The sequence below is a fragment of the Populus nigra genome, chromosome 6, assembly GCF_951802175.1.
Source record: "Populus nigra chromosome 6, ddPopNigr1.1, whole genome shotgun sequence".
Taxonomy (NCBI): domain Eukaryota; kingdom Viridiplantae; phylum Streptophyta; class Magnoliopsida; order Malpighiales; family Salicaceae; genus Populus; species Populus nigra.
This window is the reverse complement of record NC_084857.1, coordinates 22,492,132-22,506,800: the sequence shown is the minus strand read 5'-3', so window position 1 is coordinate 22,506,800 and position 14,669 is coordinate 22,492,132. Positions and strand designations below refer to the sequence as shown.

Sequence of the window (14,669 nt, the reverse complement as noted above, 5' to 3'; positions counted from 1 at the left end):
AACAATAACAAATACTCTTGTTCTTATAATTTTAAACTCATTCTCTTATTTATTACAATACCTTACTAAAAGTTACCGATTTCATCATTTGAGGGTATCCAAACCCAACAAAAAAAGATTGTTTTGTATGTATCAAGTTTTCTATCACCAACTATCAGTTTCATAAACTTTGATTACTCATTGTCCAAACACCAAAAAACCACATTCATAAATATATTAGATTTTGAAACATTATTACTAATAAAATCCTTGTTGTGCATGCAGTTTACAATATATTGTCATTTCTATATTTGATAAAAAAAAAATAGAAAGAGAGGTGAAAAATCAAGCTCAAAAGCCAGAAGATCTTGGAGTGCAATTGAACATTTTATTTTTGTATTATTTTTTTTATTAACATAGGTATTTGGACCAGCTTACACGTACGTTGACTAAATTTACAAGTTTCAAAGTTAACGACCGTGTAAGTCTCTAATGGTCCTGAGGTTTGTAAAATTCAAATTAATGATTTTTAAAAAACAAATCTAAAATCTAACTAGTGAAGCTACCACCATTGTATCATTGTTATCATTTATGTTTTATTCTTTGCTTGTAAGGTGGAGTCTCGTACCATTAATTTATTACCCTAGAAATCTACCAAAGAAACAAAAAGATTCGAGAAAATTTTTCTTGTTTGGCTGTGATTTTAATGAGTAGATAGATAACGAAAAGGGCAAAGAGAAAGGGTCGGACGGGAGCGCATGGTCGGTGTTTGTTCAATGCCGATTCATGGATATGGCTCCTCGGTAGAATTTAAAACCAGCAGGAAAGAAAATGGGTTCCCAATCAAAATGATTAAACAGTGAATAATTCTAAAATTTTGATTTTTATATCCAATCTAGTCTACTTCCTTTCAAATTTGATGAAAGGTAAGCATCTCTTTTTTATTTTATTTTATTTTATATTTATATATATACTCACGTTTTGAAGCTTCCAATATTCAATTCCTGGGTTTTTTTTTAATAATATTAAGATTATATCTTCTATATGTGTATTCAGAACAATTTAATAAACTATTTTAAATGCTGACATCAAGATTTGGAAAGCAATATTCCTATTTATTTAGCGACAGTACATATAAGACATGTTAATTTAAATAAATAAATAAAGGGATATTTTAAACTGTAACAATTTATGAGGCTAACCACCACAAGTCAGAATCAGAAAGAAAGGAACGCAGCCAATAATCCAAGATTAGCGCCCCCCCGTTGTTTTTTCGAATAACAAGGACAACGCTACAAATAAAATAACTGGAAAAATCTCAAATACATCAATGAATTATTAGGATAGTTTCAATTTTGCAACTAATTATTATTATTATTATTATTTTATCAATTTCTCCATTTCTCAATCAAGGATTACTTACATTCAACCTCAAAATAATACCCTAATCTAATTGAACCACACGAATCTACTAGCATCCATAACCCACTAGATAAGTGTGGCGATATAGTGGTAAGATCTTGGGATTGAGAGGTTTGTTCCTTCTGTGGTCTCAGGTTTGAGCCATGTGTTTGCTTATATGATGGTCACTGGAAGCTTACATGATTGTTAACTTTAAGGCCCGTGGGATTAGTCGAGATACACGCAAGCTGGTCCGGACAGCCACGTTAAACTAAAAAAAAAGAGTTTTGGGTGCCCATCTAGCATCCATAACCTGACCCGAACCCAAGCCTAAATGTTATAATTCATAACAATTTAGAACATAATCACCTTGATATCCTTGTAATTTTTTTAGATTTTAAAGTTATTATAAGTTTATTTTGAGTCGGGTTCAAACAAATTAGTAACTCAAAACCTCAAATTTTTGCTTTCAAGTTTTACTCGAACTAGAATGAAACCCGATTAGATCTAAAAATCTCTTATCCGTTCGAGTCAATATGTGTTCGGGTCCTAAATTTAATGGAAATGCTATTTCCTATATTGAAAAAAAGGATGGTAAAATTGATACGAAAACTAGTTTGGGTGCAAACCTGAGTCTATCTACATAATTAAGGGGTATCTTTAGGATTGTCCTTCATAATTTATAACCACCACAGGTCAACCACCCTTGATTTCTCTCTGTTTTTCTCTACAGCTTGCTTAACGCTTACATCAATCACCCTAATTAATTTCGAAACCAAGAAAACCTGTGCTGCGCATTCATTTCTCTGTTTTTCATTCATCCATGTCAGTGAGTAGTAGTGGACTAGTGAGTGAGTAGCAGTGACTCGGTAGTACTCGCACCTGACTCATTCATTCATTACCATTCCCACTCCCCTCCCTCCTCCTCCTCGTTTCGTCTTTTCAACGATTTCAACGTGAAACAAACGAAATTTGGATTCAACAGATAGATCCGATCGATCGAGCTCCACTCTCTCGAACCGAGACGAGTCATTTGGTAAATAATTCGAGATATACTTTGTTAGATTTGGATCTCTCCTTCTCTACATTTTTATTATTGTTTTTGGTGATTTAGGGTTTGGCTGTTGATTTTTCTATATCACCTGTCATTAACTTAAATTTAATTCGATGACGTCGCAGCTGGATTTAGATAATGTGGAGGAGAGCAGATAATTAGCGGTGATGGTAATGCAGTAGTATATAGTGTTATTGTTAGATTTTTGTTGCTGCTTTATTAAGGAAGAACAAAAGGGGCAAGGATGGTGATGGTGAATAAGCCGCTGGTATTGACTTATCTCTACCTTTTGATCTACGTTTTGCTTTCGTCTGGAGTCATTCTGTACAACAAGGTAAATACTCTTAACACAAACATCACTATCTATCATGGATAGCCATTCGCCTGCATACTCGTTTAGGTTACTCCAGCATCCACTGTTTTCTTCTAATTTTCCGTAGCATTTGCCTGCCTTCTACAAACTTTCCATTGTGAATTAAACCCCAATTCCCAACTGAGTCATTCAATTCATCCACCAAAGTGTAAGCTCTGAAACTGTGCGTAGTTTAAGCAAGTCCCGGAATTAGTCATGTACTTGCAGAGGCGACCTACTTTTGGTTCTCTCTGAACAGAGATGGTAAATAAACCCTGATTTCGAAATATTTACATGTTTATGGAGTTGTTTGTGCCATTTTCGTTTATGCATCATTGTGGTTTATGTGCTTTACTTGAAACTTAAGTGTAATTTATCTGTTTTTCTTTTTAAGTGAACGATTGATTGAAGTATGACTCAATGAATTTTGTTGCAGTGGGTGCTCTCACCAAAATATTTCAACTTTCCATTTCCCATAACACTTACGATGATTCATATGGGGTTTTCAGGAGCTGTAGCCTTTTTCCTTATTCGTGTATTTAAGGTACAACTTCCTACATAATCTAATTTTGTGCGTTTGGAAATCAGTCAGCTGCTATGGGAGTCACAGAACAGTCAATTAATTCATGGGTGACATGGTTCTAATTTATGGGAATGAATAGAAGTTTATTCTGCGTGGTTGAACAGAAGACTGCGCATGTACCTCTTGTTTGCCTTTTTAAATTATGATTTGTCTATCTTTGAATGTTATGGAGTCTTTAAAGCAATGTATTGGACTTGTCTTTGGAAAATGTGAAGAATATTAGTGCTAGAGTTTCTTAATAACCAAATGAGATATGAAATCAATGATAAAGTGCATTATATTAATACTTATTATCTACTAGCCTACTTATTTCAATATGACTGGAAAAAAGAGGTGAAAGTTCTCATTTCTGTCCTCATCATTCTCATTGAATCACTTGCTAGGTCCTTTATACGTCGAACCTTTTTTTCCAAAGGAAAAACTAGAATAGTCTGTGGATTAGGTTTATTCTGGTGTATGCTTGTATCCATTTAGCCATACATTCAGCATGTGTGTGGAGTTTCACTTATTGTGTTTTGAGCTATTTCTCTGTAACCTATGTTGCAAATGTATGGTCACATTGTTTCTGCAAAAATGTTCGAACACACACCAGATCTCCTAAAAAAAAATGTTATCGAAAACTCTGGACCTCTGCAACATAACTACATTGCTTCCTTTCAGTCTCTTTGAGCTCTGGAAGTAATATTATTCCTCTTTTCTGGCTGTGCAGGTTGTGTCTCCAGTCAAAATGACTTTGGAAATGTAAGTGATATAACTTATTTTTAAACGGTTATGATTTTTTTTTATTGCTTTATTTTCATCTGCTGTCCATCCAAATTCTCTTTTCTGATTTTTTTCTCCCCGCAGATACATAACATGTGTTGTGCCAATAAGTGCCTTCTTTGCAGCAAGTCTTTGGTAAGAACTTAAACATAGCAAGATTATTCTAATGAGAAATGAGTGAATTTGGCTCATAGATACTGTATAACAATGGTATGTAATTTGAGAAATGCCAGGTGTGTTGTATATACTTTCTTATGCTAGCCTTTGGAAAAAGAAGTTCCTCAAATTTTTCATGTTGTCATCAGACCTGGTTCTCTGCTGGAATACCCACTAAGATTTATCATATGTTAATTAGGCAAAGTATGGTTTGGCAATATGGCAGGCTCATGTGCAAGTCTTAGAGCAGTTTTGTGGCTCAAGTGTTTGTGCCAATCGCAAATCTCTTGAGCTTAGTCTGTGACTTGTAACCTTTCCGAAGCTTAAGCTGTTTTCCGAGCATAATTGAGGAAGGGGTCTTCCATTGCTTAATTATATTTGTTCTTTGTATTTGGAATCCAAAATTCCTGCTTATATCCTGGCATACAGCTTATTTACCTGGTTGGGCTTTTGAATGGTAGTTTAGCATAATTCAATGTGATGTTTCCTATTGGCAGAAGTTTTATTGTATGAAGCAGGGATTTCCTTGTGTTTTGTTGTCAGCCACTGTCATTTGCTCACATGTATGCTAACCTAATGGGTTTTATGCCTCATTTAAGTGTTAGAACCTTTTCTGTCTATTCTGGGTTACGCTCTTTTTTTACTGGTTGATAACTTTATTCAATTTTTCTGTTCCAGAAAGTAAATGCCTCATGTTTTTTACATGTGTAACAAATTATTCGTTTTGAGACAATTCTGAATTCTTATGATTCATGCTAACTTTTCTGAGGGGATGGGAATTTGCTTACTATTTTTAATTTCATGTCTTAACAGGTTCGGTAACACTGCTTACTTGTACATCTCAGTGGCCTTCATTCAGATGCTCAAAGCCCTAAGTATGTCCATGCACAGTACAAATAATTTTTATTTTTTTCCATTTCTATGACAATAATCTTTTAGCTCAGCTTATATTGGATGGATTTGGAATTTACAGTGCCAGTGGCAACTTTTATCATGGCTGTTATGTGTGGTACTGACAAAGGAAGGTGTGACGTGTTCTCAAACATGTTGCTCGTCAGTGTTGGAGTTGTCATCTCGTCATATGGGGAAATTCATTTTAATGGAGTTGGCACACTTTACCAGGTCACAGGCATCTTTGCAGAAGCTCTTAGGCTGGTTTTAACTCAGGTTCTTTTACAGAAGAAGGGCTTGACTCTAAATCCTATCACCAGCTTATATTACATTGCTCCATGCAGGTACCATATGTAAATGCTTCAAAAATTGTTTTTATTTCAAAGAGAATGATGTCATATGATGTTATCATGTTGAACAAGTTTCTTCTTTCTTTCTTGTTGTGTGCATTTTATGCACAACAAGCTTTTTAACATAATTGACAATTTGACATCAACTGTATATCCTGAAATTCCATCTGAAATTACAATTAGGTTTTTGATATGATTCTGATGGAGATTGAAAGTCCACCTTTAAGTCTGTTCCCTTGATTGTAAAATTTGTTTAAAAAAACCCTATCATAATGCATAGATATGGTATCCAATGCAAAATTGTGTTGATCTGGCTAGCTGTTATCTCAATTTAGGTTGTGTTTGGTATGAGGTTAAAAATTTGAAGGGGGAATGGGGAATGTTAAGGGGGCAAGATTTAAAGGTGAAATGCTAAGGTTTTAAAAAGTGTCTAGGAGTGAAGTGTTAAGGATGTTTGGGAGTTTGGCATGATTTGAAAAAATTAGGGGTAAAAGCCAGTCCCAATATAAATAATTTTTTTAAAAATTATATAAAAAAATAATGCTATAATTGTGGTCTAAAATAGGAAGTGGAAGAGAAAAGAATAGATTGTTATTAGATTTAAAAAGGAGAGGGAACCCCCCCCCCCCCCCCCCTAAAGTTCCTTTACCCCTCCCCTTATAAGGTCGACATTTAACTTCTTGGGATCAAAGGTTACCCTCCTTGAAATTTTTACCTCCCCCATGAATTGTGCTAAACACAGGTGAATGGGTTGAAATATTACAAGGGTAACTTTTCACCCCCTTTATCCCCATACCAAACTTGTCCTTACTGTTAACATTGAAAATCCCATCTGGGTACTCCATGCAATGCTCTAGGATATTTTCTATAGTTGGTGATGAAATGTGATTGACTAGCGTATTAGGGCTCAGCTTCTCATGCTGGAATAGTTTTTTGTTTGCAGTTTTGTTTTTCTGTGCGCGCCTTGGTATGTACTGGAGAAGCCTGGGATGGAAGTTTCACAGATTCAATTCAACTTTTGGATCTTCTTTTCCAATGCTCTCTGTGCCTTAGCCTTGAACTTCTCCATATTCTTGGTAATTGGTAGAACTGGGGCAGTCACCATCAGAGTTGCTGGTGTGCTAAAAGACTGGATACTTATAGCCCTTTCTACTGTTATATTCCCAGAGTCTACAATAACCGGGCTTAATATCATTGGCTATGCAATTGGTATTTCTCTACACATGAATGTGGATGATTTTCATTGTTACTTCTTTTTTTTCGTAAGATTTCGGAAGGTTATTTTAACTGTTTACTGTTGTACTTTGTGCAGCACTTTGTGGTGTTGTCATGTACAACTACTTGAAAGTTAAGGATGTTCGTGCATCTCAACTGCCTGAAAGTATTCCAGATAGAATGGCAAAGGTTAATCTTCTTGAGAGCTCTTGATATATGAATTTCTTTTAGAGTGCTTTCCTTTGGGTGACTGCCAATATCAGTGGTAAAAAAGTTGGTAAAAGGGAGTTTTGATGCGTGATAAAAAAAAAACCCTGTTATTTGAAGATGTATCATAGTTTAGAGATTGATCAAAATATAATCCGTGTGACTATTTTTTCCCATCTGTTAGTTTCTTCTGAAAGATATAAGAAATATAGGAAAAATTACTGGCTGGTTAGAAAACAAGGCAAAGTTAACATACTTGTTCTATTAGTGAACTATATGCTAGTGATGTGGATCATCCTTGAATTCTGGAAATGGAAATCTTGATTGGCTGTTGTACTCTTTCAAATTGCATTATATGCATTCTACCTCTAGCAAACATTGGTAGACAACATACTTTTTAGCCTATTTGTTAGATTTTTATTAGGTAACAAGGGAAGCACGTCAATATTTGCTGAGTTAATTTGCTTAACCCTTAAATGAAAGACACCCTTGATACTATATAAATTAAATCATATCTTGGAATTCATTAACTAACTTATTGGACGTCCCATTAACTGTTTTATCTGTCTAATAATTCAGGTTGTTTCCCTATTGTTTTGTCACAGGATTGGAAATTGGAGAAGAAGTCATCTGATATATTCACACCCAAAAACAGCAGTGATAACACCGGAGGAGGTGGTGGGGGGAATATGAATTCATCCTCTGATACGAACGTCGATGAAGAAGCACCTCTAATTTCATCAAGATTATCACATGTTGGTCGCACGCAGCTTAGCAAGTAGCATTCACAGCCCATATTGTTTTAGCCCGACGCTGATACAGGAGTGTAGTACTTGAAAAGATATGCTTTCTTTTGTTCGTTCTTTTAAAAAAAAAAAAAAAATTTTGGGCAATTGAGAAGTGCTCACATTGCTACGCTTGTAGCAGGCAGCATGTGCAGTCATCGATTTGATTTCGCATAGCTTCTGCAGATGCTTAGCTTGGTGCCCATAGCGTATAGTCAAAACTCTTGATTTGGATACCCTTTTTTTGGAGGGTATGCAATGGGAAGGTAGATTGACAATTATTCATGTTCATGGATGAAATTAAGAGGGATTATTTATGACGTTTGATGTGACCGACAGGTAATATCTAGGGCAAGATCCTCATAACCCATTAATTCCTTTTGCAAGAACAGCTAATGTAGCAGAGCATCTACGGCTTCCCAGTTGTCTTCTACCAGTTCTGTCATGTTGAGACAACAGCTAACTTCTTCCCTTTGTGTTTCTGGGTACATGGTTTTCCTACACAGAACTAGAACGCATATTGCGTTAACATCAAAGAGAGAGCGAGTGTTACATGGGAATTAACCAAAATACAGCCAGCATTAAATCCAAACGAAGACTTTTTCCATAAAATAGTATATAGAAAAGGTGAGAAAAGAAGCGCCACTGGTTCCGATTAATTTTTGTTTGATATTGCACTTCTTTCCTGAGCTGATGCTTGGATCCGGCCTCTCTAGACTTGGCAACAGCTTGTGCCATAAACCAGCACCTCCCCAAGAACAGTCTTCAACGTAGCTTCCTTGACACATTGCTATTCGAAAATTTCCCACCCTTATCTTTCCATCTCAGCTTCATTCGACACACTATTTTCACCGTCATGAACCTAAGTTTAACGAGCTCGCTATTTTCAGGTTCTTTTAAAATACACAGGCCCTTCCAGCCTTATTTGATCAAAGTCATTTTGTCTTTATTTGATCAAGTCTTTCTATCTTTATTACCATAAAAAAACACTCTCCCCACTATGACATCTCTTTCAGCATTAATTTCACCAAACCATTCCTTTACTCGTGTTTACAGAAAATATTAGAAAAGTATCTGTCTCATTAGCGGTTGCTTTACAGAAAATTTCACCGGATTCTTCTTGGGTGTACCAGATTTTCTAAACCCTAAATCACCATCAACTTGAGTAATACCCTTAAGCTTTCTAAACTGACGAGGCAAATCAATCTTCAAGTCCTCCTTCAAAACCCCTCCATTCAACCTAGTTTTAACAGTAGACGTGTTCCTAATAACCCTAAAAATCTCCACCTCATCTTCTCCCTTACGAGGGTGTTTAAGAGTGTAGTTGTGGTTATTTTTTAAAGTACTTTTCACTCAGAAAAGTGTGCTAATAATATTTTTTTATTTTTTAAAATTATTTTTAAAATCAACACATCAAAATAATTTAAAAACATCAAAAATATATTACTTTAAAATAAAAAAAAACAAAAACATTTTTGAAAAGCACTTCTAAACAGGCACAATATTGCATCACATGCTTCTCCAAGTAATCACATCCTCAAAATCATCATCTTTAATGTAGTCTCCACGACCATTAGCATAGCATATTTCAGGTATAAAAGCAATTTAATCACAAGATTCTGTCATTTAATGACTTGCTTCCCATTCATAACTGCATCTCATAACATTCTTTGGGTTTTGGTGTGACAGTGCAGTCGTCGAGGTATATCATGGATCAGTGGTTTGTTAATTATGGGGTTGATTCTTTATCAAAGACTCAGAATTCAACATTTAAAATAGGCAACAACCCGCTTTTCACATCTGTCACGTCTCGCCCTCCAGCTCTAAAACAATGTAGACATGAAGGGCCTTCTTCCGGTGCACACCATACAAGTTCCATATCATGGCATCAAGACTGGCCACGAGATGTACTGTTTTTTTTAGTAATTTATATTTTTTTTCTAATCATAGGGAAGTAACGTAGCGGAAAGCTTTTGAGAAAGCAGTTCACCGTCTGCTTCAAAAGTAATAATTGTTCGAATCCACGAACACAAGAAACGCTCGATTCCACGAGCCAGAGAATAAGATTCTCAAAGAGAAAGTTTATTATGCAAATTCCAAAGTGCCTTACAATGAAAAGAGGCAGCCTTTATATAGGCTGCAAATCCTAATTCGACTAGGAATATAATTATTTAGGAAAGAAATAACTAGAATAAGGAAAACAAATACTACAGCTGGAAAAGTAAATAAATCCTGATATTACGACATTAATTAAGACTCCTAAATAAGGAGGCAATCTGGCAGAAGGGTACTCCAATGATAACTGCAGTTCCTGATTTCTCTGCAATTATATTATATCCTGCAATCTGCTCTACTTCCTGTAATCTGCTCTTCCTCTCCTCCTGTAGACTGTTCTACATCAGTCTCCCCTGCATGAAAAGAACTCGACCTCGAGTGAGTTAAGTGAGAAGACGCCATATCAGGAGGATGATACTCATACAAATCTGCTATGTTGAAAGTAGGGGAAATGGCCATGTCTGCAGGAAGGTTTACAACATATGCGTTGTCATTAATTTTCCGAAGGATCTGGAAAGGTCCATACTTCTTGTCTTTCAGCTTGTTGTATGCTCCCACAGGCAGGCGTCCTTTGCGCAAATAAACCATCACAAGGTCCCCTTCTTGAAAGGTTTGGACCCTCCGCTTTTTATCAGCTGCAGTTTTGTACCTGGCATTAGAAGCCTCTAAGTTTTGCCGCACTTCTTCTTGGATGGACTTTATACGGTCTGCCATATTTTCTGCTGCAATGCTTAAACCTGGTAGTTTTGGCAGAGGAACTAAGTCTAACGCATGGCGTGGTGGACAACAATAAACAATCTGAAATGGTGTCTTCCCAGTGGACCGATTGAGCATACTGTTATAAGCAAACTCAGCTTGTGCCAAAGCAACATCCCACTGTTTTGGTTTTGTCCCAGAAAGGCAACGAATCAGATTCCCAAGAGTGCGGTTTACCACCTCCGTTTGGCCATCAGACTGAGGATGGCTGGTGCTGCTAAAATTCAGGGAGGTGTCAAACCGTCGCCATAACGTTCGCCAGAAATGACTCAAGAATTTGGTGTCTCTATCGGATGTGATGGACTTGGGAACCCCATGCAGACGCACCACCTCCTTGAAAAATAAATTTGCTACGTGCACTGCATCTGCAGTTTTCTTACAGGCAATAAAATGAGCCATTTTAGAATACCTGTCGACCACCACGAAAACTGAATCAAATCCACGTTGGGTTCGCGGTAGGCCTAGGATAAAATCCATGGAAAGATCCTCCCAAGGTGCTGCTGGGATAGGCAAAGGCATATACAAACCGGTATTTTGGGACTGTCCTTTAGCGGCCTGACATATGGGGCACCGTTTAACATAGTTGCCAATGTCTCTCTTTAACTGGGGCCAATAATACCTCTCTTCAGCAAGGGCTATTGTTTTGTCACGCCCCAAGTGTCCACCCAAGCCTCCACTGTGTAAGTCGTGAATTATTTGAGCTCGTAGTGAGCTCCTGGGTATGCATAGTTGGTTACCACGAAATAAGTAGCCTTCCTGGATATGCAGGTGTTCCACAGGAAGCCCCATTTGGCACTTTGTCCAACTATCTTGAAAATCTTCATCGTCAGCGTATAGCTCTTTTAGGCAATCAAACCCAATGACTTCAGTTTGTAGAGTGACCAGCAGCAAGGTCCTCCGGCTGAGAGCATCAGCTGCTCGGTTTAGTCGTCCAGCCTTATGTTGTAGTGTGAATGTGAAGTGTTGGATAAATGAAATCCAGCGGGCATGCATTCTGTTGATACTATTCTGGCTGTTGATAAATTTTAGCGCCTGATGGTCGCTGAATAAAACAAAATCTCGCGGTACTAGATAATGTTCCCAGACTTTCAAGGCGCGAAAGACAGCATACAACTCTAGTTCATAGGTAGACCACTTCTGGCGAGCTTCACTGAGTTTTTCGCTATAGAACGCGACCGGTCTGCCTTCTTGAGATAACACAGCACCAATACCCACGATAGAGGCATCACACTCTACTTGAAATAATTTGTCAAAATCTGGTAGTGCCAGAACTGGGGCAGATGATAGTTTTTCTTTGATCAATTTGAAGCTCTGCGCTGCTGCTTCCCCCCAATGGAATTTTCCTTTCTTCATGCATTCAGTAATGGGTGCGACTATTCGGCTAAAATCTCTAACAAACCGTCTGTAAAACGTTGCTAGTCCATGAAAACTACGGACCTCGCTTACTGTTTGTGGAGTCGGCCAATCACGAATGGCGCATATCTTTTCTTCATCTACCTTAATTCCCTCAGCACTTATTACAAACCCCAGGAATAGCAAGCTACTGGTCATAAAGCTGCACTTTTTCAAATTAACGTACAACTTATTTTGTTGCAGAATTTGAAGTACTTCCCTCAAGTGCGCGACATGGTCAGATTGGGTTTGGCTGTAGATTAATATATCATCAAAGTATACCACCACAAATTTTCCCGTGATAGGTTTTAATACCTGGTTCATAAACCGCATGAAAGTACTGGGTGCATTGGTTAGTCCGAACGGCATTACTAACCACTCATATAAGCCCTCCTTTGTTTTAAAAGCAGTCTTCCACTCGTCTCCTGGTCTGATCCGAATTTGATGGTACCCGCTTCGCAAATCGAGTTTTGAAAAGACTTTGGACCCGGATAACATGTCCAGCATATCTTCTAATCGAGGGATGGGGAACCTGTATTTAACAGTGATCTTGTTGATTGCTCGACTATCAATGCACATGCGCCAACTACCATCTTTCTTCGGCACTAACAACGCTGGTACTGCACAAGGGCTCATGCTCTCCTGTACCAATCCCTTCTCAATCAGTTCTTCTACCTGTGCTTGCAAAACCTGACTTTCCTTGGGATTCATCCGGTAATGGGGGCGATTTGGCAAACTAGCTCCTGGCATGAGATCGATCTGATGTTGTATGTCCCGTACAGGAGGTAACCCCTTGGGTAGGTCTGACGGTATAACCTCCTGAAATTCCTCCAGTAATGGTAGCAGTGTAGGTGGGATGTCAATAAAATCCCTGCCAACTTCTCCTCTTACTACTATGGCAAAAATCTCTCTGGCTTCCTTAGTCTCTTCCATGAATTTGCCCCCGTCCACTAGCAATACTGGTTTTCCTTGTGGCTTCGGTTTAATGCTTGCAAACTCTTCTTTTATAGGACCTAAAACGACCTTCAGGTCCCCCTTCATGAAGATATAAATGTTGTCACGACCTCTGTAAGTAGCATCTACATCATACTGCCAGGGGCGTCCTAAAATTATATGGCAGGCATCCATTTCCACCACGTCACAGGTAACTTCATCTGCATAATTCTTCCCGATTGAGAATTTAATGTGGCAAACTTCTGTTACCTTTACTTCAGTGCCCCGTTTAATCCAGCCAATTTTATACGGTGCAGGATGCTTCCCGGTTTGCAATCCCAATTTAGTAACCATTGCTTTTGATATTATATTTTCGCTACTGCCACTGTCTATGATAATATCACATACCCTCTTATTCACAGTGCACCTGGTTCTGAATATATTATGCCGTTGAGATGGTTCCTTTTGTTTTGGTGCCAACAGTAGCCGCTGAACTACAAGAGACCGCGATAATAGTTCTCCCTCGTCACCTCCTGTTACTTCTTCTTCTTCATACGTATAGGCTACTTCGTTATCCTCTTTCTCTATGTCGAAGGGGCACTCTTCTTCTGGCTCTATTAAGTTCACGGTACTCCGTCTTGGACACTGGTTGGAACGGTGTCCTGGCTGTCCACATCTATAACATTTATCCGATCCTGGACGAGCATAAGGATTTCTGGGCGTCACCTCGGGTGGGATGGTGTTGGTAGGCTTTGTTGGTGCTCCACTGCTGCTTGTTCCCCGTATAGTGTTAGAGAAAGAGGGTTGGGTTGTTGAAGTTGTCGGGGTCATCGGGGTCTTTCCCTTGTTGACTGTTGCTCTATTATTATCAAATGGATTCCTGGCCCCAACCATTGCTTTTGATCTGTCTAATTGGGTCTCTGCCTTAATAGCCAGTGCAACGGCTTCTGTTAGTGTGTAAACTGTTTGCATTGCCACACGATCCTGTATAGCCCAACGCAAACCTCCAACAAACCTGGCAACTTGTTGTGCCTCTGTTTCCAGCAGATTATTTCGTGATGACAGCCTATGGAATTCTTCCAGGAAAGCCTCAACAGTTCTGGCTCCTTGTCTACATTCCTGATATTGTTTAAACAAAATTTGCTCGTAGTCTGGTGGTAGATAACGGGATCGTAATAGTCGTTTCATTTTAGTCCATGTTTGAACCATCCCCTTCCCTTGTCGCAGCCGGGTACTTTGTAGTTGCTCCCACCAGGCAGAAGCTCCCCCCAATAGTCTATATGCGACTAACTTCACCTTCTTGTCTTCAGGAATGTCCATATAATCGAAGAACCTCTCGACTAATACCAACCAATCAAGGAACCCCTCAATCTGAAGTTGTCCATTAAAACTTGGCAGGTCCATCTTCATTCGAAACATCTGTCGGTCTGGTTCCCTTTGGTATCCTCTCCGGTTTCCCCGGAGTATAGTTTCAGCTTCTTCTTCATCCTCACTTAGGCTGTCCTCATAGACTGGTTGCCTTCGTAGGATTCCTGGAGGGCGTTCACAAGTTTCAGCCCTTTCTCTGTGATGTTGATGACCCGGAGGATTGTTGATCCCCTGATTATTTCCTGTTGTCAGCCTAGCAAGGGCTGCTTGGATATCACGTAAGGTTTGTTGTGTCTCATGCTGGAAAATTCGAAATTCAGCCCCTGTAACCAAATTGTCCTCGCGGTCACCGCCGCCAAGGGTTTCGCTTTCATTGCGTGGGTTTGTCATCTGACAGGATTAGGCCTGCTCTGATACCAACTAACGTAGC

The 14,669-nt window shown here is 38.5% G+C and overlaps 1 protein-coding gene across 1 annotated transcript; it reads left to right on the top strand.

Annotated features, from left to right (window-relative positions):
• Positions 1–2,052: 2,052 nt before the first annotated feature.
• LOC133697567 (probable sugar phosphate/phosphate translocator At3g17430) lies at positions 2,053–8,055 on the top strand. The gene is made up of 10 exons (XM_062120207.1): positions 2,053–2,416; positions 2,560–2,768; positions 3,223–3,330; positions 4,079–4,110; positions 4,216–4,266; positions 5,101–5,162; positions 5,261–5,522; positions 6,472–6,737; positions 6,841–6,932; positions 7,556–8,055. The coding sequence occupies exons 2-10, from the start codon at positions 2,679–2,681 to the stop codon at positions 7,730–7,732; spliced, it is 1,140 nt and encodes a 379-aa protein (XP_061976191.1). The 5' UTR covers positions 2,053–2,416; positions 2,560–2,678; the 3' UTR covers positions 7,733–8,055.
• Positions 8,056–14,669: the final 6,614 nt, after the last annotated feature.

Coding starts and splice junctions, on each gene's coding strand:
- LOC133697567 (XM_062120207.1), top strand. CDS start 2,679: ATGGTGATGGTGAATAAGCCGCTGGTATTGACTTATCTCTACCTTTTG. Junction 2,769..3,222: donor GAGTCATTCTGTACAACAAG/GTAAATACTCTT, acceptor ATTTTGTTGCAG/TGGGTGCTCTCACCAAAATA. Junction 4,111..4,215: donor GTCAAAATGACTTTGGAAAT/GTAAGTGATATA, acceptor TTCTCCCCGCAG/ATACATAACATGTGTTGTGC.